Source organism: Eptatretus burgeri, chromosome 3 (genome assembly GCF_056783735.1).
Source record: "Eptatretus burgeri isolate ZD-2024b chromosome 3, Ebu_testis_v1, whole genome shotgun sequence".
Lineage (NCBI taxonomy): Eukaryota > Metazoa > Chordata > Myxini > Myxiniformes > Myxinidae > Eptatretus > Eptatretus burgeri.
The window spans coordinates 139597027-139624167 of NC_140963.1; the positions used below are offsets into that span (position 1 = coordinate 139597027).

The 27141-nt window shown below is 46.9% G+C and overlaps 2 protein-coding genes and 1 long non-coding RNA gene across 12 annotated transcripts in view; 2 read left to right on the forward strand and 1 right to left on the reverse strand.

Annotated features, from left to right (window-relative positions):
- Positions 1 to 10690, forward strand: part of EI24 (EI24 autophagy associated transmembrane protein) — a 36320-nt gene extending 25630 nt beyond the window's left edge. For 3 of the 4 annotated variants that reach the window (XM_085875912.1, XM_085875911.1, XM_085875913.1), the window contains exons 10-11: positions 1116 to 1190; positions 1276 to 2554. In XM_085875912.1, the coding sequence (XP_085732038.1) occupies positions 1116 to 1190; positions 1276 to 1540 (340 nt within the window). In that variant the 3' untranslated portion in view covers positions 1541 to 2554. Of the gene's footprint in view, positions 1 to 1115; positions 1191 to 1275; positions 2555 to 8895 lie in introns of those variants that run through there. The other variant, XM_085875914.1, reaches the window with a different exon arrangement.
- On the reverse strand, positions 4122 to 14039 carry LOC147031130 (phospholipid transfer protein C2CD2L-like). 2 transcript variants are annotated; one of them, XM_085875875.1, is made up of 14 exons: positions 13484 to 14039; positions 13193 to 13322; positions 12640 to 12741; positions 12426 to 12533; positions 12258 to 12347; positions 12039 to 12141; positions 9872 to 10001; positions 9670 to 9731; positions 9434 to 9561; positions 9057 to 9222; positions 5493 to 5588; positions 5233 to 5366; positions 4617 to 4974; positions 4122 to 4520 (listed from the first exon to the last, which is right to left on the reverse strand). In XM_085875875.1, exons 1-14 carry the CDS (start codon positions 13723 to 13725, stop codon positions 4279 to 4281), a joined length of 2091 nt encoding a protein of 696 aa, XP_085732001.1. In that variant the 5' UTR covers positions 13726 to 14039; the 3' UTR covers positions 4122 to 4278. The 2 variants fall into 2 exon arrangements, with proteins under 2 accessions (XP_085732001.1, XP_085732000.1); XM_085875874.1 differs by having other exon boundaries at positions 13193 to 13276; positions 13471 to 14038.
- Positions 14040 to 14962: 923 nt separating this feature from the next.
- The window catches only part of LOC147031131 (uncharacterized), a 95081-nt gene continuing 82902 nt past the window's right edge, over positions 14963 to 27141 (forward strand). For all 6 annotated transcript variants that reach the window (XR_015056671.1, XR_015056670.1, XR_015056672.1 and 3 more), the window contains exon 1: positions 14963 to 15052. This is a non-coding gene — a long non-coding RNA (uncharacterized LOC147031131). The remainder of the gene's footprint in view (positions 15053 to 27141) is intronic.

Consider the following 27141-nt stretch of genomic DNA (forward strand, 5'->3'; position numbering starts at 1 on the left):
GTGGAGGCTGTTGCGCGGAAAGCATCCTTGTTGTTGTGCTGATTCGATCGTGTTCTTCATCGTGTCTTGGAGCCTTGCTGAGCCTCGTGCCTCACCTTGGTTGGCTCTGGGGTTCTGCTGACTCGGAGTACGGGGTCGAACGGCGGGCGGACCTGCCTCCCTCTCCTGCTCGCAACTTGGCGCCTGAACTGGTTCTCTGGCGGCTGTGAGCGGACTTGGGCCAGGACCAGGAGGTCGACAGCACCACGGTTTCTCCTGCCCCCCTGACGAGAGCAAGGCCAGCTCGTCCGACGCCGATCCAGGGACAGTTGCGTCCACACCACGGTCCAGCCTGACCACCAGAAATAGCTACGTTGTGTGTGTGTGTGTGTGTGTGTGTGTGTGTGTGTGTGTGTGTGTGTGTGTGTGTGTGTGTGTGTGTGTGTGTGTGTGTGTGTGTGTGTGTGTGTGTGTGTGCGCGCGCGCGCTTGGCGCCCTTGAAGGTTTGAGATCTCTATATTCATTGGAATTGTCTGTGTTTTTCCCCACGCCCGATCCCACACCATCTCGTCGAATCGCCCCGGATCCCTCTTCTTGCCGAGTCTTGTTATTTCTGGTTAATAGTTAAAACGAATAAACATCATCAACTCGGTGAAAAGCGACTCGTGCCACCTTCCTCGTCCCGTTTGCGGTAGAGCGATTAGAACCGCCATGTTTGGGTTATAAATAAATAAACCGCCTCCATCGTTTCGGCTCATTCTACGTTGGCGGGACTGTTCAAGTCCCGTGGACGTCACAATATCTTGCAGGATTGTGAGTTGGACAGGCAACTGTGACAGGTGGGGAGGGGTTTGAAGGAGAGGATAGATGCCTTAGTGTTGGGAGGTTGGGGGATGGGGGGTGAGGAGTTGGGGTTGGGAGGCAGGGTTTGAGGACTTGTGATTTGTTAAGGGGATGAGGGGAGACTTGAGGACTGAAGTCATATTTTACATTACGTGTCCCTGCTAGTTTTCTATAACGCTCACATTTCATACCGATGTGGCTTATCAGGTGTAGTTTATTATTATTATTTTTCAACAACAAAGTGAGTGATTGTACAAGTCTAATTGGACTCTCTCCCCTCACTCTATCCTCAGTGGCTGTGTCTTCTCCATTCTCTTTCCACTGTTCATTATCAGCGGAAACGAGGCAGACCCTCCGCGCCAGCCATTGTAAGCAAGCACCATCTCCTTTCTGTCTAAATTGGCCATTTTTGCCTTTTCTTTATTCCTTACATTTCGTCCCATCTTTCCACAGCAACTTCCCGTTACGCCTATTCTCATTGGTCGTTGCGCTGAGCAACCGGATTTTCCATCGGAGTCTGCACACCCACTTTGCACCCGTATCTCGGACGGCACCGTCGTCACAAAACCAACCTGCGCCTCTCACTCGTGCCACCACCACGCCACAATCTCCGCAGATCTTAGCTCCTCTCATTCCTCTGATACCCGAAAGTAGTGCAGCAATCAACCTCACCCCATCACCCTCACACACTAAACGAGGTGGAGCTCACAGACGATGATCAGCCAGACTTTGTGAACAGAATGTTTTGTTGTTTACGCCTGCACCGTTGTTGCTTCCATCCAAAATCCATCCCGATTTCACACCCGATGCCTTTGAGCTCACAATGCAGGCAGGTTAATGTTCCTTGTGTCGATACCTGACACATTGCTGTGGTTGAATACGTTGGTGGTGAAGGCTGTTTTACGTGTTGTTGAATATGTTGGTGGTGAAGACTGTTGTGGTTTATTCGGTGAGGCCAATGCCATCAAGTGTAACGGTGGTCGTGTTGCGTGGGAACAGTGGACATGGTGTGCAGTAAACAGACTTGAGCCATCTTATCCACGTCTCATCGAAACGCCAGCAGTGCCGGACAATTCCTTCCACCCGATGATGCATCGCAATACCTTCCATGTTTGCTGCATTTATTGTCAACGTTTTCATTGTCTGCCATGTCAATGCTTTACAAACAGGGCATTTCGTCGATGGCACATTCCGTTGTTTGAGGGGACGCGAGTCCTGCCGTCCCACCTGTTTGTATCCTCCTGTGAGACAAAGATCCAATGATTCGTTATGAAGAGCGAGCTGGTATGCGCTGGTACGTCGGTTAAATTGCACACTCTTGTCATGATGCACAGGGGCATTGTGCGAGAGGGCAAGCTTCACCACCAATGATGCAACCAGCAAGCTCTGGAAACAATTTGCCTCGAATGCTCTTTTACGAAACGGCTTTTTGGCATTTGGACGTGCTAATGGTCCTAAAGAGAACTATGCGGATGCTTTTGATAGAAATTTGCTTTGGGTGTGATGATGATGATGATGATGATGATGAGGATAACCGAGTGTGTTAGAGCTTCAACTGGCACTCTGTGTACGTTACCCATCTTACTCTGTATACTTACTCTATTTCTGCCTTCAATCAAAATCATAAGAAAACACTACCGCTGCCTGCCGTGAGGACTATGCGATAGTTCCGGGCCTGGTCCGCACAAAAGTGAATTACGTCTTTTATTAAAAATGAACCCACTTTACTTTATTTCTGGCTCGGAGGTGAAGGTGCATTGGTGAAAGGGCCAGGCGAACATGCTGTCCACATGTGAGGATGTGGATAGTGCATTAGATATGGGTCGACTTGTGTGCAGGGTCGCTTGTCCCCTGCCATGTTCAAATGCTGCACAGCATGTTCAAGAGGACTGGGTGACAAATTTATTGGTTCAACGAGAATGATGGAACACGTACAGTTACCATGACGGATTGATTACCTCCATCACGCAAGGTGGACGGAGGTTGTTTTCACCCTCGTCTGCCTCTGTTTGGTTGTCTGTCTGCAGGATATCTCAAAGTTGTGGACATTTGGTGAACAGGTTCGGTGTGTGAAGTGGACAAATGTATTCGATTTTGGTGAAGATCCAGATCCGAGAATTTAAGCAATTCTTCACCATCAAAAGATGGGGCCAAAAAACGATCTATGGTACAATACCTCGAAAAAACAACTGGAACAGCACTCGGTGGAGCGCATACCTCCACCAGGCTGAACAGTGTTTTGTATCCCAATGATAGGCCGGATCTGGATCCGGACCTGAACCGAAATCTAATTGACTTGTTCTTGTCCCCAAACCAACTCATCCACCTCGTTTCGTCTGAATCCGTCCAACTTTGAAATATCATTCCACGTGTCGTTTTTGGCCCGATCTCAATGGTGAACAATCACTTAAAAAAAGATTCTCATATCTGGAATCGGATCTTCACCAAAATCAAATCGATTCCTCGTCACACACCCAACCCGTCCACCAAGTTTCATCTGAATCCGTCCATAGCCTTGTGATATTCTGCACACAAACACGGGTGAAAACATAACCTCAGTCCATTGCAGATGGTTGAGGCAATTACGGATGGATTACAAAAAAAAAAAAAACTTGGTGGATGAGTCAGGTTGGTAACGAGAACAAGCAGATTCGATTTTGGTTCAGGTACGGATCCCGATCCGACCTATCAGGTCAGGTCAGGTATGGGAGCAAGTGCAGGAGCAGTGCATGGGATACAAAATGTAAACTGTTCAGTCTGGCAGAGGTATGTGCTCCACCAAGTGCCGTTCTAGTTATTGTCAAGCACTGCACAATAAAACCTATGAGTTTAGGAACAAATGCTTTACTTGTGAGGGGTAAAGTGACTTTCAGGCCACCCTGTACACAATTACCTTGGATTGATTATGGACCTACTTTTCTTCAGAAGGACTGCAACCACCATGATGACGACCCTTTGGGGTGGGCTCATTAGAATTCCCATCTGAACCCCTGGCTTGGGATGTACGGAACACTGGTACAAGTTCTGTAAAAACCTATTTTTTGAATTCATGTAAAAGTACATGAGATACGTACATGTACAAGCTCCACCACGAGTCTCCAATCAGGTTAAACAAAAACTGCTGCTCCATTAAATGGTCAGTCAGGGATGCAGTACGTGGTTAGATAACTAAAACAGGTTGCAAGGACAACTCCAGTCTCTCAAACTCCAATCCCCCAACTGCAAGTGCAGATCCTTCACTTAATTTCCAAGCTTGCCTTGGACACCCAGACATGAGTACTCACACCAAAAGCTGAGGATGATAAATCGATTTGCTCTTTTATTTTTGAGATAAATTGTTCATTTTCCACCAAAAAAAACAAAAAACAAAAAAAAAAAAATCACATTCTTGATCCGGTTTAGTGAGCAGGGCCAGTTTGCATCCTGCGTGTCCTTGCCAGCATCCACCCACCATGGTTATTGTGCAGGTGTGGATACCGCCACACCATTTCTGGGAATGGTTCCAGGGCTCGACGAGGTGCTGGCTGACTGTCTGTTTGTAGAATGAGGTCGCAGCCGGTGGATGAATCGAGATAGAGACAATGGGGTTCGATGCAACCTCTGGATGGTGTGGAGATGTTCTTGAGAACGGGAGAGCCCCGGGGGCTGAGTGGGTGTGCGGTTGCGCCGGCGAAGTAGCGTGCTCATACGGAATGTACCTGGAGACGGGATTGAACATCAAGAACAGTACTGGAAACAATGAGTGGGGAGAGGAAAGAGGTGAGAGCAAAATTCACACAAGACAATACCATTACCTCTTCGCTCCTTCAAACTCTGTGTGTCCACTTCCCTCACCGATTCCCCATCTTGCACGGTGTCAGAATTGGGACATGCAAGGTGAGGCAACATCGGGGAGACACTCCTCTCGCTCTCCCCATTTGTTCTAGAAGTGGATTCAGAAGCTTCAGATGGTGTAGCAGGAGGAGATTTTGAGAGAGGAGTCGGAGAACCCGGTGTTGACTGCGTGGCTTGGGGGGAATTGGTTGGACCTGTGGGAGGTGGAGTGGAAGGTGGGGTTCCGGAGGCATCGGGCGCTGCAGGTTCACCCTTGTATTTTTCCATGCTGCGAGCGTATAAATGGGATAGCGCCACTTCATCTTGGATTAAGGGAACCTGGCGAGGGGGTAAGGCAGGGGTAGACGATTAATTTTAAGAAACGGCATGTTAAACGTGTGAATTCACACTTTTTCACAAATTCTTGTGAGTTCTGTTTTTACCAAATGACTTTCCATCAATCCAAAGCAAAACCGTTTATCTGATCAACTCTCAAACTGATTAAAGTTTAAATCCACGGCTGGCATCATCAAAACTCCGTCAAGCGAAAATGCTCAAAAGGTCCGAAGGTGAGTCCGGACAAGGCGGGACGGTTACCCTCTCGATGCCTGAGATGAGCAACATGGAGCGGCGGGTGGGTGTACTCGGCTGTGGAGAGGACACCAAGCTTTGCATCGCAAGCTCCGCCACCGTACCTGGCCCTCGCCGTGCCACCGACATGCTCTCACAACCTTGTCACCACACGGAATACTTCAATAACACTAACCGACCGGTTGGCATTGCACACTATCAATGTCGATTGTACGTTGGGTTGTGCCGTCGTGGTTGGGCACCGTGTTTCGTGGCCGAGGTCTTACCATAAGGCTGAGGTTCCTGAGATCCATGTGAAGTCTCAGCTGCTCCTGCCGTGGGTCCTTCCGTCTCCGTCACCATAACCTTAATGGGGGAGCGAACTGAAGATTTTGGGAATGGTCACAGGGTGGAGGCAGAGTCACTTTGTGAAGAAATAGTATCACAGTTAGCCAGCAAAACATGTGGGGTAATACATGTACGTCACATGTAAATTGCTCCATTTGAATTACATCACAGTAATGTCTCCAAGTTTAGTAATTTTGAACACAGGTTTCTGCTTTCTACATCCATCCATCCATCCATCCCATCCATCCATCCATCCATCCATGTACCTGTACATTGAAATGGGTGCAGTTTCATTCCGAATATAATCTTTCAGTTGGTTCTCTGTTGTATGGCATCAGATATTTACATAGTTTTAGCGAGTTGCGAGTTGTCTGGTGGAGTTTACCATATTATTCTTGAGGAAAATGCCAGGGGCATAGAAAAGGCCCCTTTATACGGTATGCGCCATGTGGCAAACTATAAAAAAAAAAATAAGGGACATTCCATGGCTTGTGGAAAATGCCAGACAATAGAAAATATGGCACATTCAAAAAAAAAAAAATCTCGTGTGCGTGCTGACCCTTGTGTTCTCAGGAGGAACCAAGGAGTGCTGTAGAAAAGTTCATATAAAGGGAGGGGTTTTTCGAGGGTTTTCGTTAAAAAAACTCAAGAATGAGGAAATGGACGTTGCTGAAATTTGGAACACATTACCTCAATGTGCAAAGGATTTACTTCTGAAATTTGCAGCCAATTTCGTCCAGTATAAGCCAAGAAAGGAATTTTCATTCCGTGTTAAAGTTGCACAATGAGGAACTGTCCCATATTAAGGAAGAGGCACTTTGTGCCCTTCTTGATATTTATTCGGACTCAAAACACTGTCTCTCTGGAAGCGGCCAGGGTTGGGAGGTGTGGGGGTATTGTAACAACATTAATATTATGCAATTGTGATTATTGCAGTTATCGGGGTACCAAAACTTACAGGCTGGGTCACCTATTGGTATACGTCCGCCAGGATTTTGTGGGTTTATTACCTTTTAAGTTCATTTTCTCTGCAACCAAAATGGTCCACCAAGTTTTGGTAACCATCCATCCCAACTCGCTTTTCCTTCTCCCTGGCAACTTCAACTACTACCATGCCAGTTACCTGGGAGCTGGCTCTCCAACAATCAGCTATAGCAGTGCTCCTTCGGCGTTCTGTGATCCCATGGGTTTGACCCATGTATGACCATACATTTATGGTCATAGTACATCCTTCTGAACCCAACAAGAGCAAAATTTCCATTCAACCCCCACACCTGTTCCTCCTTTGCCCCTGTTAATGCCTATGATCATGTTCTTGTCAAAAAAAATCTCCACAGCATCTGTCGTTCCACCTTGGAAGACTTGAACAAAAGTCTTCTTTCTCATGCACCGTTTTATCCCATCGCGTGTGTTTATCCACTCCACAATCATGGTACACCAAATCCTCTGGTTGCAGTTAAGCCGACACTTACTTTCTCAACTTGGAAGATTAACCCAACGGATGGCAACTTTTAGGTTTCTTCAAGGCTGGCAGAGATCCAATCATGAGGAAAGCCAGAAAAGGTCACCTTGATGATCTCGAGGCTGAGCGTTCCAATCGGTCTTCTTCCTTCAAGTCATGGTGGTGCCATGTCAAGTCCGTGTGGTCTATGCTCTCCTTCCATACCCCCTTTCCTCTGCAGACTCTGCTCAAGATGAAGCAGGATGTCTCATCTCAGTGTTTGCTTCCAAATATCATTTACCTCGCCAATTCTGCTCTGTCCCCCAACATACTGTCTTGTACTCACTTTCTAGTACACCATCTTTCTCAATCATGACTGCACAGAAAGTTCTTTCCAACCTCAACTAAATAGGTCATGTGCCATATAGCATCGGTGTTTTCAAACGAACTTGCTTTTCCAGATTGTCCTTCACTTTTGGCTTCTCCCTGTCTGCCTCGAAGATAACCAATATCATTCATATTCATAAAATCCTCATTTCAACGAAAGGCCAGGAAGCTGACATAATCGAGAAGCAGACCAAGGGAAACTATCCTTACTGCCAACCTCCCATCTCATGTGTCTAATCCCCCGATATCTCACCAATTTGCATTTTGTCATAGCGACCAAACTGTGGACACACGGCTGCTTCTCTCTCAGCAACAGTCAGAGGGCCGAAGTCTCAAAAAAAGTTCATGACTGTCTCCCTGGAGATATCTCAGGCATTTGACATTCTGGAATCCTGGTCTGCTTGCCAATCTCACAGCCATGGGCTGCCTGTGGCATACAAAGCTGCTGAAAACCTGGCGTTCACTTCCGCCACTGCCACAGGCAACACATTCCTGTCAACACAATCATCTCGCATTGAAGGCTGGAATTACCCAAAGGTATTGTCTTTGGTCGTCTCGTGCCTCACAACTTGGCATCTCCCACAATGAGGCAGAAGCACAAGGCCTATTGCCCTCAAACTGCAGACAGGGCAGTGGCTTTCCCTCTGCCACCTTGACTCCAATCTTGTTTCCTCTGTCATCCAGTCCCCCTCCCTGTCTTTGCCAGAATGCACACTTTCTTCCAGTTCTGGTTAAACTTTAACAACCCCTCTTCTGGTTTAACCCTCTTTTCTCCTGTTTGTGTAATTGCCTTGTTGAGGCTGTTCAACCCCACCCTTCGCAGTAGGGCTTCAAGTGGGTGGTGTACCACCATCTCGTGCCATCCCCCATTCCTATCCGTGAACCTTTAGACCCACTTTAGCCCCTCTAAACTAACCCTTCTACTTGCAGATTACTGTGTTCCTCGCCTTTTCTGCACTCACCGTCCACCATATCCCTGGCACCATATCCACGACACACATACACAAAAAAGGGAAGGTTACCCATTACCCCACTGTTGTCATGTTGCCTTTTTTACCCCATGTTTACTCTTCCATAAGCCTGGATTTTATATCCAAAACAATCACAAGACATCACTACCCCCCCACCCTCCCTCCTCCTCCTCCCTCCAAAAAAGGTTTTGAATGACCCCTCCTTCCCCATAAGTTTCAGTTACTGCACTTTAATCTTGATGCCAACCTTCCAAGTGAGGTGACATGTTCAAACAAAAAGCCCAAGCAGGTAATTTTCCTCATTTAGTTGCTATGGTTCACGCAGCAACTTGTTGTATTAATTAATTACGAGTACATGGAGACCCCTCTGACCCCTTCTTTGTTGTTCTTCCCCAATAATTAAAAAATAAAAATAAATTTCCTTCCCAAAATTTATGAAACCCCCACAAATTACTAATTATCATTTGGCGTTGAAGTGCTTCTATCAAATGCTTCTGGATCATTATGTACCCTTACATGTTCCCCATGTTGTGTCCTTCACAGTTTGTGCTTGCCGTGCAAGTCCTTGAAAAGACCACATTTGGACATCGATGTGTAAACAGAAGTGCGCTTTCCAACTTGCTCTTGTTTGGACGTGAACCGACGGTATACACGCACCAATTGAGCCGATGGCACCGATAATGAGTCATGGGGAGGGAGCTTACCACATGGTGCATTCCCTCTCGCACGGCTGTGCCGAGTGGTAACCGTGGTGAGCAGGGTACCATCCGGAAGCACGGATCGTTCCAGCTGCACCCTCTTGCTCGGGGTACTGTTGCCCCCCTGTGCATTGAGCCCCTTTATGTCTCCTGGCTTGTCAATATATGCCAGCTTTGGGTTGGGGCATCAGAAGAAGTGAAATTATAAGTAAAGATGGATTACGTATTTGTAAAGAAAACGTTTCAAAATGAATAGGAGTTGGTTAGTTGGTGTAAGGAGCTTGAAATGTACTTTCATTATCAAAAGAAGCTGTGATTTCACTGTTCGACAAAATGGAAGAGGACCGATGAAGCATGTTGCTAATTTTACTGCTAGCTCTCACCTCCACAAATATTTTGTGGCGTTTCTGGGCCGCAGGATTCTCCAAATCCTCCAACGATAGGCAGAGCCGCTCACACGGCTTCCCTTTTCCTGGGTCCAACCTCATGGTCTTCTTTCCAAGGTTCACGTCTGCAAAGCACAGCCAAATCATTCAGTTCGACCGACGTACTCGGCCTTGTGTGCACAGGTATCAATCAAAGTGGAGGAGAGATGTCAACACAACAGCCATGTGCTCACCTGGCTGTTGAGAACAGTCCAGCAGACTGCAGGTGAGAGCTGAGGACTTTGTGTTCAGTTCACTAATGTACACACACACACACACACACCTTGTAATTCTTTAAGTGCACAATTTTTAACCCACAAACACACCAAAGGTACATGTGCTGGAGTGCTTGAGAGCAGTATTAAAGCAGGGTGATGTGTGACCATGGCCACTCACAAAGAGACCGGGTCCCATCGGTGTTCTGCGTCGGAGCCTCCGAGGGAGTCATTTATGGCTTGGGCCGGACCAATGGGTACGAGATGCCGCTGGGCAGGCTCGTCCATTTGCAAGAGGCAATGCAAGGCATCTGAAACAAATTAATTTGTCATGCTCAATAATGCTTCACGTTTGCCATCAGGATTGGCCTCGAGTGGTCCTTGAAAGCATCGGTCTGAGATTGGACACCACTAATTTGTTTGGTTGGTTATGAAAGTTCTACTACTTGTTGAGATGTTGGCCAGCATTCTATATCAGAATGGAAATGGCAGGATTTGTATCCAAAACTGTCATTTGAAATGATACACACAAACCATGTTGGCACTGCAATCCAATGGGGGAACCCATACGAGCCGACAAATCGGAAAGGTAGCCCGACGTTGCCCTGCATTCTGTGGATACGAGAGGAAATCTACCACATTCAAATTGTATTTAGCGTGGAAACAGCAATGGTGGTCAAGTTATGTGAAACCAGAGTTTCAGCAGTGGTGGAATCAATGGGAGATTCGAGTTGATGCAACAAACATTTTAGCTTCATCTTGCACATGTACATGAGGGTAGACATCTGCAGCACTCATTATGGACCATGGAAGCAGTTTTTCTGAATGGAACCGGCAGGTCATTCATGATTGGACTCTCAACACTGGCAGGAAGCTGTGCTTTTGACTTGAGAAAGAAAAAAAAAAGTCTGCAGAATGTGCTTCTGAAGTTCCTTCATCAGTGCAAGGGAAAGATGTCATGGTGGAAATGTTTTAAATAAAAAAAAGATTAATGCATAAACTTTGTCCTTTTATATGAATGATATAAAATGCGAGTCGTGCGATTATTTCTGAGCGGGGTAAACGTTAACCACAGCATGTATAATGTTGGATGACGCCTCATTTAAGAGCTCCAGTGCGTATGGAGATCTAAAAATGTCGATATTCACGCAATTTCAAATTGTGTGCATTTTTGTGGCGAAGTGAGGCACATGGGTGGTGTATAGGCTGTCAATGGTTTGCACACCTAACGGAAGTGTGTTTGTGATATATAATGTTTGCATGTGTAGATACACCCGCCGGAGGTTCTGCCGGGAATACGACTTCAGAACACGTGATGGACCCACAAATTGTGCCATTCAATGTGTTGTGAAACATTTTGAGCACAAGGGCACAGTGCACAACCAGAGCAAGGGAAACAGTGGCAGGCCAACATCAGCAATCAAGAGCCAAGCCAACATCGATGCCGTGCGGGATTCTGCAGTGGACATTCCCAACAAGTCCCACCGCCGGTGCTCCCGGGAGCTCGGCATCAAACCAACATCGGTATGGCGTATCCTCACTAAGGAACTGAAACTTTTCCCATATGTCATCTCTATTAGGCATAAACTGAGTCAAGATGACATTAGAAGGAGACTTGGTATGTACAATTGGCTCAGTGACAGGATGGAGTGGTACCCAAACTGGATCAACCTGATCTGGTTCAGTGATGAAGCCCATTTCCACTTGAACGGTGCCATCAACAACCACAACAACATTTTCTGGTGGGTGTCTCCATATGATTTAGTCTCATACCACAGAGCCACTACTTTTGTCTTCTGCTTTACTGTCAATGGCATAGTTGAGCTACGGAGCTTGAAATCCCAGGGAACAAATAGCACAATAACTCCACCATACTCTCAAAAGGAAAACGGTACAGGTCAAAAAACAAACAAATGGCAGGAAGTCAAAGTTTTATCAACTTTATTGAAAAACAAACACACACACACACACACACACACACACACACACACACACACACACACACACACACACACACACACACACACACACACACACCTGAGCTTCCAGCATCTCGAGCTAAGTACTCAGATATGGAAACAAACAGGTTTCTTGAGTCCTGTATTTATTTGTTGGTCTCAAATTAGGACATTGTGTTTTTTTTTTTGTCCTTTCTCTGGCTATTGTACTCAGGTTTATAGATGCTGTGAGCTCAGCTATCTTCCTTTAAGGATCTTCGTGCCAGATATACCAAGTTGAATGCACATGGCATGAGAACCATTTCAATTGTGTTTACACAAAGTTTCTAGTGGAGAACTAATGGCAGTATCCTAAAAGGGGCAGAGGGAGAAAAAGGGAAGGTTACTTGCCTGTACCCTCTGGCCACTCTGAAACACCACCACACACGCGCAGGTGCTGTGACAGCAGACGAGGAGGCTTCGGGGGTGTGGGAGACACTATTGTGTCCAACTTCTGTTGATATGAGACAAAAGTGCAGAGAGGTTGAAGCATGGGTCAGTGTGGGTAGAAAAATGGAGATTAGAGCATGGAAGAGAAGTATCTTCGTTGAGAGAGTTTGCTTTGTTCACCTTGGGTGTGAAAGAGAGGTTTAGAGTCAGAGCGGGGATGGCAAAGAGGAAGAGCTTCCGTACTTTGGCACGCAGCATCTGGAGGTCATCCTGTCAAGCATGTTCACATGTAATTGATATTATTAAACTCTCCTGGAAGACCATCTCTTCCACTCATCCACCAGTTACCTGGCTCCGATCAGGTGCAGTTAGGAAGATCTGCATGGAAGGGTCGTCGGTCACCGCCCAGGTAAGACGCAGGCCTCGCTGCTTGTCGGTTAATCCACGAAGCACCCCCTGGTGGCCACAAGAAGCACTTGAGTACCAGAAATTTCTCTCCACATACCTCACCTCAATCCCACACTATTTTTTGTTTTGACATTTGGTCCTTCTTCAGTACTACCTGGAGGTGGAGGGGAGTCAGCTTTCCGTGGTACAAAGTGGAATTGGACGAGTGAGAGAAACGAAAACTCAAGCTGGGTACCGTCGCTTGCGCAGATATACTCTGGTAAGGGCAGGGTGGGTGATGGAATCAGACATGGTACGGTGAACGTACAAACTGTCAGGACGTGTTCTAATCACCCGTCAGCAAGTCGACAAGAAACCTTGTCCTTAAATCTCAAACTAACAAGATGTGCATATTGTGATGCAATGTACTCATTTAAAAAGTGGTGAAATAGCAACCATTCACCAACACCACTACCACTTGAGTTGTGGGAAGGATTAAATTCAGACTCAATTCAACGGCTTCCAGTGCCAAAGGAGGTTGGAGAATGTGGAGCACTTGAACATGACCTTCGACCTCACAAAGCAATATCAGTGTGACGTCATCTCGCACGTGATCAGAGCGATCGAGCAAAAGTTTCTTTGTCACGATAACGATGCAAGACTTCATTCACTTTGTCCTTATGGATAATGGCACACGGGTTGTAAAGGAGAAGTCGAGTAGTACGTACAAAGGTACCGTCTGAACAATCTTCACACGTCACACCGTTCAGGTGGAGGGGAACCTGTGTTAGGTTGATATCATCAAAATGAACCTGTTGGGCATCAAAAACATGCACTGAATGTGAGAACATGGCTTCACTTACAATGTGTGTCTGACACTCACACACACACACACACACACACACACACACACACACACACACACACACACACACACACACACACACACACACACACACACACACACACACACACACACACACACACACACACACACACACACAACCTCATGTCCTGACAGCCCTGGTTTGTTCAGCTCCTCCAGCCACGCCCCCCGCGCCTTCTCCTGTCCCTCGACGTTCTCCATCAACTTCACCACCAGCTCGGCCACGGTGAGACTCCTCCGCGAGCGATTCCTCCTCCGTGATCGCAGCGACACGAAGCGAACGAGCCACGTGATGACCGTCACCAAGGAGGAGATAAACATCACCAGGAGAACCAGTCCCCGGACGTCCCACGGACTCGCAAGTCCGAACGCCATCGGAGACACGCGAGATGGACGGCAGAGGACGAACCGAGGTGTCAAGGAGGCACGGAGCTGTTAATGGTCTTCCGGATCGCCGGTCGTACGGCCATGTTATGGACCGGAGAAGGACAACGCGCCAGTGTGCATTACGCCGCTCCTCTGTCCCTCTTTTGCTTTGCTTGGAACATCAAACACAAACCAAGGTCGAGGGTACAAACAGCTTCGTGGACCGCGCCGTGTGCAAAAGTTTAACGGAAACCGAGGGGACGGACTCAGGAAGTAGACTCGCAACACCGGAACTGCTTTTGTCCGGACGCAACGGCGGCATTGCGCATGCGCACTGACAGGACGATTTGTGAAGGGTGGGGAAGCATTGCGCATGCGCACTGACAGTACGATTTGTGAAGGGGAGGGGAAGCATTGCGCATGCGCACTGACAGGACGATTTGTGAAGGGTGGGGAAGCATTGCGCATGCGCACTGACAGGACGATTTGTGAAGGGGAGGGGAAGCATTGCGCATGCGCACTCACAGGACGATTTGTGAAGGGGTGGGGAAGCATTGCGCATGCGCACTGACAGGACGATTTGTGAAGGGTGGGGAAGCATTGCGCATGCGCACTGACAGGACGATTTGTGAAGGGGAGGGGAAGCATTGCGCATGCGCACTGACAGGACGATTTGTGAAGGGTGGGGAAGCATTGCGCATGCGCACTCACAGGACGATTTGTGAAGGGGAGGGGAAGCATTGCGCATGCGCACTGACAGGACGATTTGTGAAGGGTGGGGAAGCATTGCGCATGCGCACTCACAGGACGATTTGTGAAGGGGAGGGGAAGCATTGCGCATGCGCACTCACAGGACGATTTGTGAAGGGTGGGGAAGCATTGCGCATGCGCACTCACAGGACGATTTGTGAAGGGGAGGGGAAGCATTGCGCATGCGCACTGACAGGACGATTTGTGAAGGGTGGGGAAGCATTGCGCATGCGCACTCACAGGACGATTTGTGAAGGGGAGGGGAAGCATTGCGCATGCGCACTCACAGGACGATTTGTGAAGGGTGGGGAAGCATTGCGCATGCGCACTGACAGGACGATTTGTGAAGGGGAGGGGAAGCATTGCGCATGCGCACTGACAGGACGATTTGTGAAGTGGAGGGGAAGCGTTGCGCATGCGCACTCACAGGACGATTTGTGAAGGGGTGGGGAAGCATTGCGCATGCGCACTCACAGGACGATTTGTGAAGGGGTGGGGAAGCATTGCGCATGCGCACTCACAGGACGATTTGTGAAGGGGAAGGGGGATTCAATCGTCGTTTTTCTTTCCGTGATGTCGAACACAGGTAAACGGTCACAGTATTCCGACCAATAACAGTAAAATATGTCGATGTACTTTCCACAACTACTCGTAACGAAAACAATTGAACAGATAACCTTAAATCACATTCAGTTGGGTGTTACTAACTATACCAACATGGCCATCATAAAGAGTACCAATTTTTTAGTTACCTCTGTTACTCAAACCCAAACGATTCAATGTTTAAGACCTGAAGCATTGCTTCATTGTCTGTCATGAGAGTGCTGCACCTGATTACGATAAGCCTTCGCATTTCGTAGCATGAAAGGGTTTTCCTGAATTCTTTCCCTGGAAACGTCGTGGCAATCACCTCAGTCGGAGCATAAACAGAGACCAGAGAAGAGACACCCGAGGAGTGACGAATCCTTAATCTCATAATACGCTCATTAACCGGTGTTCCCTCAATTATCATTGGGGTCAGCTTATTGGACACAGCTAGAGCAACTCCTTGGGTATGGTAACCATCAGAGCAACCAGACCAATAGTAGGTGTAACCACCCACCATGATCTCGCCGCAATCCGGTCTCCGAACCTCAGGGTGTAAGGGATCCCAACAGACTAAAGGGTCAAAATGTTTAAGAACAACATTCTAATAGTACATAATTAATAGACTACGTGTTGTCATCATGCAACTGACGTTCAAATCGTACGTAATTAATAGGCATGTAGTCGTATGGCTTCACGGACGTATGGAATCTTAAGGGTCTTCAATGGTCTCAAGGGTCTTTGAGATATTAAAGGGTCTTTGAGGTCTTATGAGTCATTGGGATCTTAAGGGTCTTTGAGGTATTGAAGGGTCCTACAGGTCTAAAGGGTCTTTTGGGTCTTGAAGGGTTTTAGGGGTCTTGTAGGTATTAAAGGAACTTGGGGGTCTTAAGAGTCTTTGGGATCGAAAGGGTGTTAGGGGTATTAATAGACTTTGGAATATTAATGGTCTTTCCGGACTAAAGAGTCTTAGGGTTATAAAGGGTCTAAATTGTATTGAGGGTATTGGAGTCTTGAAGGTCTTGGGGGTCTTAATTGTTTTAAAAGGTATTGGTGTCATAAGTGTCTTCGAGGGCCATGGGGGTTTTGAGGGTCTTAAGGGTCTAGTGTGTCTTTAAGGGTCTTCAGGGTTCTAAAAGGTTGTGAAGGTTCTAAAAATGGTCTTTGGGTATTAAGGGGTTTTTACGGTGTCAAGAGGTAAATAGGTATGGAGGAGTCTGGAGCTCGCACGGACCCACGGACGGCTCCTGTTGAAGTACGGGATCAAAAAAAACAAGAAGTTGCTTTTCATTTTGAGGCAGAATTTCAAATGTTACCAATTGGCTGATATTCTGAGTGGACAGGTAACCACCACGTGCGATGTCGGGTCACAGCCCTCTAGTTCTGGAAGTGATACACATGCAATCTCCTTCACTTGCCGTAGCTATTAAATAACACACAGCTACGTGTACCTTCCCAATTGTTCTGTTACTATGTTGATGATGTCCGGTTTGCTTTTCAATCCAAGGTGAGATTCAAATTCTTCGATCTTCATACCGGTTCTGGGTTTGGAGCGTTGGCAGGCCTCCTTGGGGGCTCGCTGCTGACGATCTCAAAGTTAAGTTTCTGGTCGTTATCTGTCCCGTTTTAACTGTTTGTTTTCTCATCTACATGTTACTGTGTGTTCCGAGTTCGGTTTTGTTTCAAAAATCGTGCTATTTTGTGAGATTTCGTCGAACTTGTTCTTACTGGGTGCTTGAGGCCTATCCTTGAGGCCTGAGGCCTTCCCTTTGTTCCCCTTGGTGTACGATCGTTTTTATTTGTTTTTTTCTCCCCATTATCTTGAATCTCTATATTTCCCACTTTCTTAACGTCCCCAATCCCAACTAATCACTATTTCTTATCTTAAAAAACCGAACAAAAAAAAAAACGCGACCTGTCTCCGATTCTTCTTTGTCTTCCTCTTCTTCTTCCTCGATTTTTTTCGACAACACTTCCATGACCTAATCTGTTGAAAACTCTCTCAAACATTAATAATAATAATAATAATAATAACAAAAACGATCCCTTATAATGCTTCATCTTCCTCTTTCACACGTGTGGTACTCTTTACTGTATCATAATGCACGACTCCTACTATTTAAACAGACTGCTCTCAATTCGACCTTTCCTTCATTCCTTGCCTGAAAAATCCAACTGTTACAGCGTTTTTTTCTCTCCATTCTCTGAATTCGTCTTTATTGCATCCATCAAGAACTGTGTTTAATCACATAACTGACCTAAAACTTAAAAAAAAACTAGAACGGGCACTCATTGAGCGCATACCTTCGCCGCCACTACTTTTTTTGTTCTTGGTATGAGTGTGGGGAACTGGTTTCATATGAATGGTCTTATGACACCAACCACATATCTATAATGTCATGACCCCCCCCCCCGACTTTCGGGGGCTACGGACTAAACAACAATCAACTCGCGTCGTTTTGGCGAGTCTTCACTCGCAAGCTCGGTGAATACAACGTTTCAACAAGAGAAGGTAATCTCGTTTGATGCTGGTTTCATGCAAATCGAATAAGAATTGACTGAGTTATGCCGAAAACCGCATATTTTTCAAGGGCGTGACCCCCCTGACCTCTGACCCCTAACCGGTAACAATAGTATGGGCGTCATTGTGTCATATTGCATATCACAAGATGAGGCGTTGAATTCTGAACATTTTGGCGTTAGTTGCATGCAAATTGAATAAAAATTGACCGTGTTATCGTAAAAAGACGATTTTGACCTTTTCGTGACCTTGACCTTGACCTTTGACCCGAACGATCCCAAAATCTAATCGAATGCTTCCTGGCTAATAACCAATCATCCCACCAAATTTCATGCAATTCGGTTTAATACTTTTTGAGTTATACGAATCACAAGATTACAAATAAATAAATAAACTAGAACGAGCACTCATAGAGCGCATACCTTCGCTGCCACTACTTTTTTTGTTCTTGGTATGAGTGTGGGGAACTGGTTTCATCTGAATGGTCTTATGACACAAACCACATATCTATAATGTCATGACCCCCCCCCGACTTTCGGGGGCTACGGACTAAACAACAATCAACTCACGTCGTTTTGGAGAGTCTTCACTCGCAAGCTCGGTGAATACAACGTTTCAACAAGAGAAGGTAATCTCGTTTGATGCTGGTTTCATGCAAATCGAATAAGAATTGACTGAGTTATGCCGAAAACCGCATATTTTTCAAGGGCGTGACCCCCCCCCCCGACTTTTTACCCCAACCGGTGACGTGTTATGACGTCATTGTGTCACAAGATTGGGCATTAAATTCTGAACATTTTGGTGCTGGGTTCATGTAAAGCGGACAAGAATTGACCGCGTTATGACAAAAACCGCATATTTTTCAAGGGCGTGACCCCCCCCCCCCGACTTTTTACCCCAACCGGTGACGTGTTATGACGTCATTGTGTCACAAGATTGGGCATTAAATTCTGAACATTTTGGTGCTGGGTTCATGTAAAGCGGACAAGAATTGACCACGTTATGACAAAAACCGCATATTTTTCAAGGTCGTGACCCCCCTGACCTTTGACCCCTAACCGGTAACAAGAGTATTATTATTTCATATTGCATATCATATTTATTTCATATTATTTCATTATTTCATATTGTTTCGTCATTATTTCATATTGCATATCACAAGATGAGGCGTTGAATTCTGAACATTTTGGCGTTAGTTGCATGCAAATTGAATAAAAATTGACCGTGTTATCGTAAAAAGACGATTTTGACCTTTTCGTGACCTTGACCTTGACCTTTGACCCGAACGATCCCAAAATCTAATCGAATGCTTCCTGGCTAATAACCAATCATCCCACCAAATTTCATGCAATTCGGTTTAATACTTTTTGAGTTATACGAATCACAAGATTACAAATAAATAAATAAATAAATACACGCTGACCAAAACATAACCTTTAACAGAATGCGAAGGTAAAAAAACCCCAGTTTGCTATGAATGTTCGCTTTCCATCAACCATTCTTTTTTTCCAACTTCAGTGCCAACTCACTCCTCTCAGCACTCACTCTCAAAGCAACCATCCCACTCTTCTACCTCCAAGCCTCTCTCTCACCTCTCTCAAAAACTCCCCCTTACCTTTCTCCCACCATTCATCCCCCTCACTCATCCTTCCCAAAGTTGCCCCTCCTCCCATCCACAAAGCTGCCTCCTTCCACTGCCCTCTCACCTCCATCTATTCACTCCACCTCCTCAAATCCTCAACTGCCTTCTTCCTCCTCTCTTGCCCCCCTCTCCCCCAACACCACAGAGCCTTTTCTTCTCCTCATTCGGCCCCCACCCCTAGCTATTCTGCAATCCCCCACACTCTTTCAACAACACTCCTTACCTCCCCCCTCGTCCCTTGTCCTACCCTCCCCTCCCTCCCCCACCCCCTGCACCCAAAGCCTCCTCCACTACCTCTTCATTAAATGTATGCACCTCAAATATCCGGGGCCTTCACTCAAACCTTTCAGATCTTTCCATACAGGTTGCCACTGACAAACCAGACATAATCTGCCTTACAGAAACTTTCCTCCCCCAAGACGTGTCTGACTCCCAAGTATCTCTCCCTGGTTACTCCCTCCTCCGGTTTGACAGACCTGAACCTCGCCCTGGTGGAGGAGTTGCTCTCTTCATCAAAGACTCTATTCCTCACTCTCCATGCACTGCTCTCACTCCCCCACACCCCCAGGAATACCTCTGGCTACGGCTTCCCCTCCACTCCCACCTCATGTTTATATGTGTACTGTACCGTCCACTTAACAGTGATGACTCCATCTACACCTCACTATCTGAAAACATGGACCAACTTCTATCTTCTCATCCAAACTCTCTCTTACTCTTATGTGGCGACTTCAATTGTCATCATGCCAGTTGGCTCGGTGTGGGTACCTCTCTCACCTGTCATGGCACATCAACAAAAGCTTTCTGCGACTCTTTGGGACTGACTCAATCGGTCAACTTCCCTTCCCGGATCTCAACCAATGGTACTCCATCTCTTCTAGATCTGATTTTCACAAATTCCCCTGATAATATCTGCTGTTCTTCCTTTGCTCCAATCGGTTATTCTGATCACGTCCTTGTCAAAGTGGACATCCCTCTGGCTATTATCAGAGAACCACCTCACCGCCGTCGAGTCTGGCATTTCACTCAAGCCGACTGGTAGGGTCTCCAAGCAGCCCTCATCATTATGGAATCCATCATCGCTTCAGACATCAAATCCTTCCTCTTCTCCAATGGCTTGATTTCTGATCATCAATTTGGTTTCAGACCAGGTCACTCTACCCTGAATATGCTGCTTCTGCTCTCCCAACAATGGATGGAAGCCCTCAATGCCAGACAGGAAATCCGAGCCGTATCCCGGGATATATCATGTGGTTTTGACACAGTCTGGCACCCTGCCCTGCTCACCAAACTCTCTTCCTATGGTATTCAATGCCAACTCCACTCATGGCTCGCAGACTTCCTCTCATGTCGCAGTCAACGTGTGGCCCTAAATGGAGTTCTTTCATCCCCCCCCCCCTTCCTGTCCAGGCTGGAGTTCCTCAAGGTTGCGTTCTGGGCCCTGTTCTTTTTCTGGTTTTCATCAATGATCTATCCGACTCTGGAAAATCCTCTTTATCTCTTTGCTGATGACTCCACTCTCTGCCGTACCATCTGTCATCTCTCAGATCAGCAAGCAGCAGCCTCTTCACTCTCTGCAGATCTGGATAAAATCACAAGCTGGTCCAACACGTGGAACATGTCTTCCAATCCTGCCAAATCTCACACTCTCACTATGTCTCTCCAAAAGGACCATCTGTAACCTCCCCCAATGTACTTTCTCAACAATAATCCTCTTGAAGTACTTTCATTCAAGCTTATGGGTCTCACTGTCTGCCATGATCTTTCCTGGGAAAGCCACATTTCCAAGCTGGCCTCCAAAGCCAGTTGCCGGCTGGGAATCCTCCATCGTACAAGGTCCTTCCTCTGCCCACCTGAGCTCCTGACCACTTACAAAGCTTTCGTCTGCAGCCTGATGGAGTACTGCTCTCCCCTCTGGGCTGGTGCTCCTGCCTCCCACCTTTCTCGGCTTCACGCTGTAGAAACCAAGGCATTTCGGATCATTGGCATCTCCCGCAATGAGGCTCAGTCTTTGGGCCTCTCACTCAATCACCACAGGTTGGTCACTGGTCTTTCTATCTTCTACCGTCTCCTCTCCAGCCTCGCCCCCCCTGCTCTCTCTGTGATTTGTCCCCACCACATTTCCGCAGGGCGATCAAGGTCCGCCAGCAACCCCCTTTTGGTAAAACTACCAAAATCACGAATCACTGCTCACCTTCACTCTTTCATTCCTCTTTTTTCCCGCCTTTAGAATAAACTCCCTCACTCTATTCATTCCCATTCTTCCCTCCAGGCCTTCAAAACATCTGTTCACCACCACCTCTTATCATCCAAATCCTCGATCTTTTCTACCCATGATAATCCACCCCAGCCCACCTCCTTCATATTCTCTGCTTTCCTTCCTGAAAGTCCCTGTAATGTCCATCTTCTATTCCCCATGTTCCCCGTCCCATCCCTCTCCCTTCCACAGATCACCAAATGTCGCTGTTCCCCACTATTTTGTCCTTCCCACTCCCTCCCCTCCTGTCTAATGCCCCCCTCGATGTGCGTTGTGTGTTCACTCTCATACGAGCCTCGACAAGGTATACAAATTTTTTTTTTTTAAACCACCCTTGATTTGACCACAAAACAATTAAATTTAGAAAAGTATGAAGTGGAGAGAGAATGGATTTGAAGGTAATAATGAATGTTTGGAGTCAAGCCCAGCAAGTCTTGGAGATAAGAACAATCAAAAGTTGGAAATTCGCGATTAAAGAGATCAATGAGAACGGAGGTTTGAAAGGAATACAAAGTTTGGGAGAAAACACAGACAGGTACGATGCTTGATGTTTGCGTCTGAAACACAACCACTGATCCCACACTCCACTCCCCACAATAACCTACTCACTTTCATTTCCATCATTCACTTCCGGTTCTGGGTTTGCAGCGATGGCAGGTTCTCTCAGAGGGTCTCTGCCGACTTCTCAAAGTTAAGTTTCCAGTTGTTATCTGTCCCATTTTAACTGTTTATTTTCTCACCTAAATATTACTGTATGTTCCTCGTTCGGTTTGGTTTCAAAAATCGTGCTATTTTGTGTGTTTTCATCGACCTTGTCTTACCGGGTTCCTTGAGGCCTACCCATCCTTCCCCTCTTGGTGAACGATCGTTTTTATTTGCATTCTCTCGTTATTACCTTCAATTCCTATTTTCACCACTTTCCCAACGCCCCCCATCTCTCCCAACTAAACACTCTGTTTCTTGTCTAACAATGAATTTTTTTTTTTGAAACTACATTTCTCCTTGCATACCCACGAGTCCCGTTCCTTTTTCTTCTTCTTCTTCTTCCTCCTTATGCCTGCACGCCATCTTTATTCTACTTGAGCTGACCCACTCTCGCCATTACCTTCGCAATTTCTTCTTACAACCTTCCTTCCCCAAATCTTACCTAGTGTTCAAAAATATATCAAAAATTAATAATTTTCCTTGTATCCTTTCGATCGAAAAACTCCTGTAATCACGTGTCTCTCTCCACCCCTCTTCTGATAGGTTTCATCGACCCAGTAGCTTCACACTGCGTTAAGGCCTAAGTCACATTTGCTCTATGGTGAGGATACGGCAGCCGTACGCCCTCTGAATTGACAGAAACGTGCGGCGGCCGCGGAGTTTCTGCGGTGGCCTCAGGGTGGCCCTACGCCGTTTGGCTATCTTTTACAGGCCGTATGGGTCGCCGTGGAATTATAACGTGGAGTTATAACTTTTTTCATTTTTACGTTCGCCATAGCAATTCGAAAAGCTGAAAAAAAGAAACTGGTAAAAAAAAAAAAAAATTAACCCACTCGTAACTGTCCGTCTGGCCGCATGTTCGCCTTAGGGCCCCCCTGCGGTCCCCCTGCGGTCGCCTTGCGGGCACCTTGAGGCTACCTTGCATCTGCCTTGAAAATTCTATGGCCGCCGCAGGGCTCCCTTAAGGTCACCGTGCGACATCAAATCAAAGACCGTACGGCAACTCCACGTTTTCGGTCTCCACAATTTCTAAATACGCCGTGCGGCTCCCCGACAAATAAAACGTATGTGACTGCTACATTGTGTGACGGTGGAAATACTGCGGCCGTCATATAATTGCTAGTGGCCGTAGATTTTGGAGACCCCACGGCCGCCGTGGCAAATGTGACTTCAGCCTTACTGTTCCAAATTCACCATACACCTCCACCATTTTACTTCAACCTTCCCTTTTCCGAATGTTACGCAATCCTTATTTAAAATAAGTAAATTCACTTTTGACGATACACCTCCCAGAGGCGCGTGTTTCTCCCATAACCACGTGATCTGTTTCCACCCCCTGTGTTTACCGATCAAATTCACCATTCACCTCACGATTTTTTCTACAACCTTTCCATTACCTAATCTGATGAAAACTCTCAAAAAAAAAATAATAATAACAATAACATCGATCTCTTATAATGCTTCCTCTTACTCTTTCACACATGTGTTATTAATTACTGTATCATAATTCATGACTCCTCTTCTACTTCAACAGACTGCTCTCAATTTGAGCTTTCATTCATACTTTGCCTAAAAAGTCCAACTGTTACAGCGTTTCTTCTCTCCCTTCTCTTAATTCACCTTAAAGATATCCATCAAGAAATGTGTTTAATCGCATCTCTGACCTAAAACTTTTTAAAACCCCAGTTTGCTATGAATGTTCACTTTCCATCGACCATTATTTTTTTCCAACTTCAGTGCCAAGTCACCCCTCTCACCCCTCCCTCTCAAAGCAACCATTACACTTTTTCCCCAGCCAAGCCTCCCCTCACCTTCCTCCCTCAACTCTCACCCTTCTCCCACCATTCACCCCCTCACTCACCCTTCTCAAAGTCCCCCCGCCCCGTCTCATCCACAAAGCTGCCTCCTTCCCCTGCCCTCTCACCTCCATCTCATCACTCCACCTCCTCAAATCCTCAACTACCTTCTGCCCCCTCTCTTGCCCCCCTTCCCCCAGCACCACGTAGCCTTTTCTCCTCCTTATCCGGCCCCTCCCCGAGCTATTCCGCAATCCCTCACACTCTTTCAACAACCCTCCTTACCTTCCCCCCCCTCTCTTGTCATACCCTCCCCTCCCCCCCACCTCCTGCACCCAAAGCCTCCTCCCCTCCCTCTTCATTAACAGTGTGGACCTCAAATATCCGTGGCCTTTGCTCAAACCTTTCAGATCTTTCCACACAGGTTGCCATGACAAACCAGACATAATTTGCTGGACAGAAACTTTCCTCCCCCAAGACGTGTCTGACTCCCAAGTTTCTCTCCCTGGTTACTCCCTCCTCCGGTATGACAAACCTGAGCCTCGTCCTGGTGGAGGAGTTTCTCTCTTCATCAAAGACTTTATTCCTCACTCTCCATGCACTGCCCTCTCTCCCGCACACCCCCAGGAATACCTCTGGCTATGGCTTCACCTCCACTCCCACCCCATGTTTATATGTGTACTGTACCATCCACACAATAGTGATGACTCCATCTTCACCTCACTATCTGAAAACATGGACCAATTTCTTTCTTCTCATCCAAACTCTCTCTTCCTCATATGTGGTGACTTCAGTTGTCATCATGCCAGTTGGCTTGGTGTGGGTACTTCTCTCACCTGTCATGGCACTTCAGCAAAAGCTTTCTGTGACTCATTGGGACTGACTCAATCGGTCAATTTCTGGACCCGGATCTCAACCAATGGTACCCTATCTCTTCTGGATCTGATTGGGACAAATTTCCCTGAAAATATCTGCTGCTCTTCCTTCGCTCCAATCGGTTCTTCTGACCACGTCCTTGTCAAAGTGGACATCTCTCTGGCTGTTATCAGAGAACCACCTCAGCGCCGTCGAGTCTGGCATTTCACTCAAGCCGACTGGCAGGGTCTCCAAACAGCCATCAAACTTCTCGACTGGTTTCCGATCGCTACTTTCTCCAACATCAACTCATCCTGAGAATTCTTTCAAAGAAACTTGCTCTCCCTCATGCACAGAATTTATCCCCTCTCATCTTCAGTTGTCCTACCCTTCCTACCACCCTTGGTTCACTGAATCTTGTGGCAAGGCAGTTGTCCTGAAACAACTTGCCTTTGCCTCAAGGAAAGCAAACCCAACTGAGGGTAATCTCAGTTCCTTCCATAAAGCTCAGAACAAGTGTGTCTACCCTCAGGAGAGCCTGAAAACAATATCTTTCTAAGCTCAAGTCTGAATTCTTAAACCACTCTCCCTCCTCCAAATCCTGGTGGCGTCTAATCAAATCTGTTTCTGGTGTATGTTCCCCCTCCTTTCCCTCCCTTCCCTCAAATGGCCGCACTGCTGATATCGCATGTGAAAAGGCTGAATACCTAAACTCGGTGTTTACATCGAAATGTTGTGTCCAAAACCCATCGCTTTCTGTACCCACCTTACCCAGTCGCACCCAACTGTCCCTGGACTCTGTGTCCTTTTCTTCTGATAAGGTGGACAGTTTGCTGTCAAACCTCGACTCAGATTCTGCAACCGGTCCAGACGACATCAGCCCATGTTTCCTAAAAATCTGCTCCTCTACTCCTGCTCACCCTCTCTCTCTCTATTCTATTCACCCTCTCATTTGCTCAAGGTCATCTACCATCTGCTTGGAAATCAGCAAACATTACTGCCCTGCACAAAAAAGGTGCAAAAACAGATCCCTGCGACTACAGAGCCGACTGGTCAGCTCCCATCGAAATCAGCCTTCTCCCAATCATCAGGTAGGTTATGCAATCCATCATCGCTTCAGACTTCCTTTTCTCCAATGGCCTGATTTCCGATCATCAATTTGGTCTCAGACCAGGCCACTCTACCCAAGATATGCTGCTTCTGCTCTCCCAACAATGGATGGAGGTACTCAATGCTGGACATGAAATTAGAGATATATCGTGTGCTTTTGACATGGTTTGGCACCCTGCCCTGCTCACCAAACTCTCCTCCTGTGGTATCCAAGGCCATCTCTACTCATGGCTCGCTGACTTCCTCTCCTGTTGCAGTCAAAGTGTGGCTCTAAATGGAGTTCTTTCATCCACTCTTCCTGTCCAGGCTAGAGTTCCTCAAGGCAGCGTTCTGGGCCCTGTTATTTTTCTGGTTTTCCTCAACGATCTCTCCGACTCTGGAAAATCCTCTTTATCTCTTTGCTGATAACTCCACCCTCTGCCGTACCATCTGTCATTCCTCAGACCGGCAAGCAGCAGCTTCTTCGCTCACTGCAGATCTGGATAAAATCAGATCCGAAAGGACCATTTGGAACCGCCCTCCCCTCCCCCCCCTGCCCCATATTCTTTCTCAACAATCCTCTGGAAGAAGTCCTTTCTTTCAAGCTTCTGGGTTTCACTATATGCCATGATCTTTCCTGGGAAAGCAACATTTCCAACCTGGCCTCCTAAGCCAGTCGCCGACTGGGAATCCTTCGTCGTGCAAAGTCCTTCCTCAGCCCACCTGAGCTCCTGACCACATATAAAGCATTGATCTGCAGCCTGATGGAGTACTGCTCTCCCCTCTGGGCTGGTGCTCCTACCTCTCACCTTTCTCAGCTTCACGCTGTGGAAACCAAGGCATTTCGGCTCATTCGTATCGCCGGCAAAAAACACGAATCACTGCTCACCTTCACTCTTTTCCTCTTTTTCCCCGCCTTTGGAATAAACTCCCTCACTCAGTTCAATTCCATTCTTCCCTCCAGGCCTTCAAAACAGCTGTTCACCACCACCTCTTATCGTCCCCCATCCAAATCCTCGATCTTTTCTACCCCCGTTCATCCACCCCAAACCCACCTCCTTCAAATTCCCTGCTTTTCTTCCTGAAAGTCCCTGTCATATCCATCTTGTATTCCCCATGTTCCCCACCCTATCCCTCTCCCTTCCACAGATCCCCTAATGTCTGTTTTCCCCACTGTTTTGTCCTTCCCATTCCTGCCCCTCTTGTCTCATGCCCCCCTTGCTGT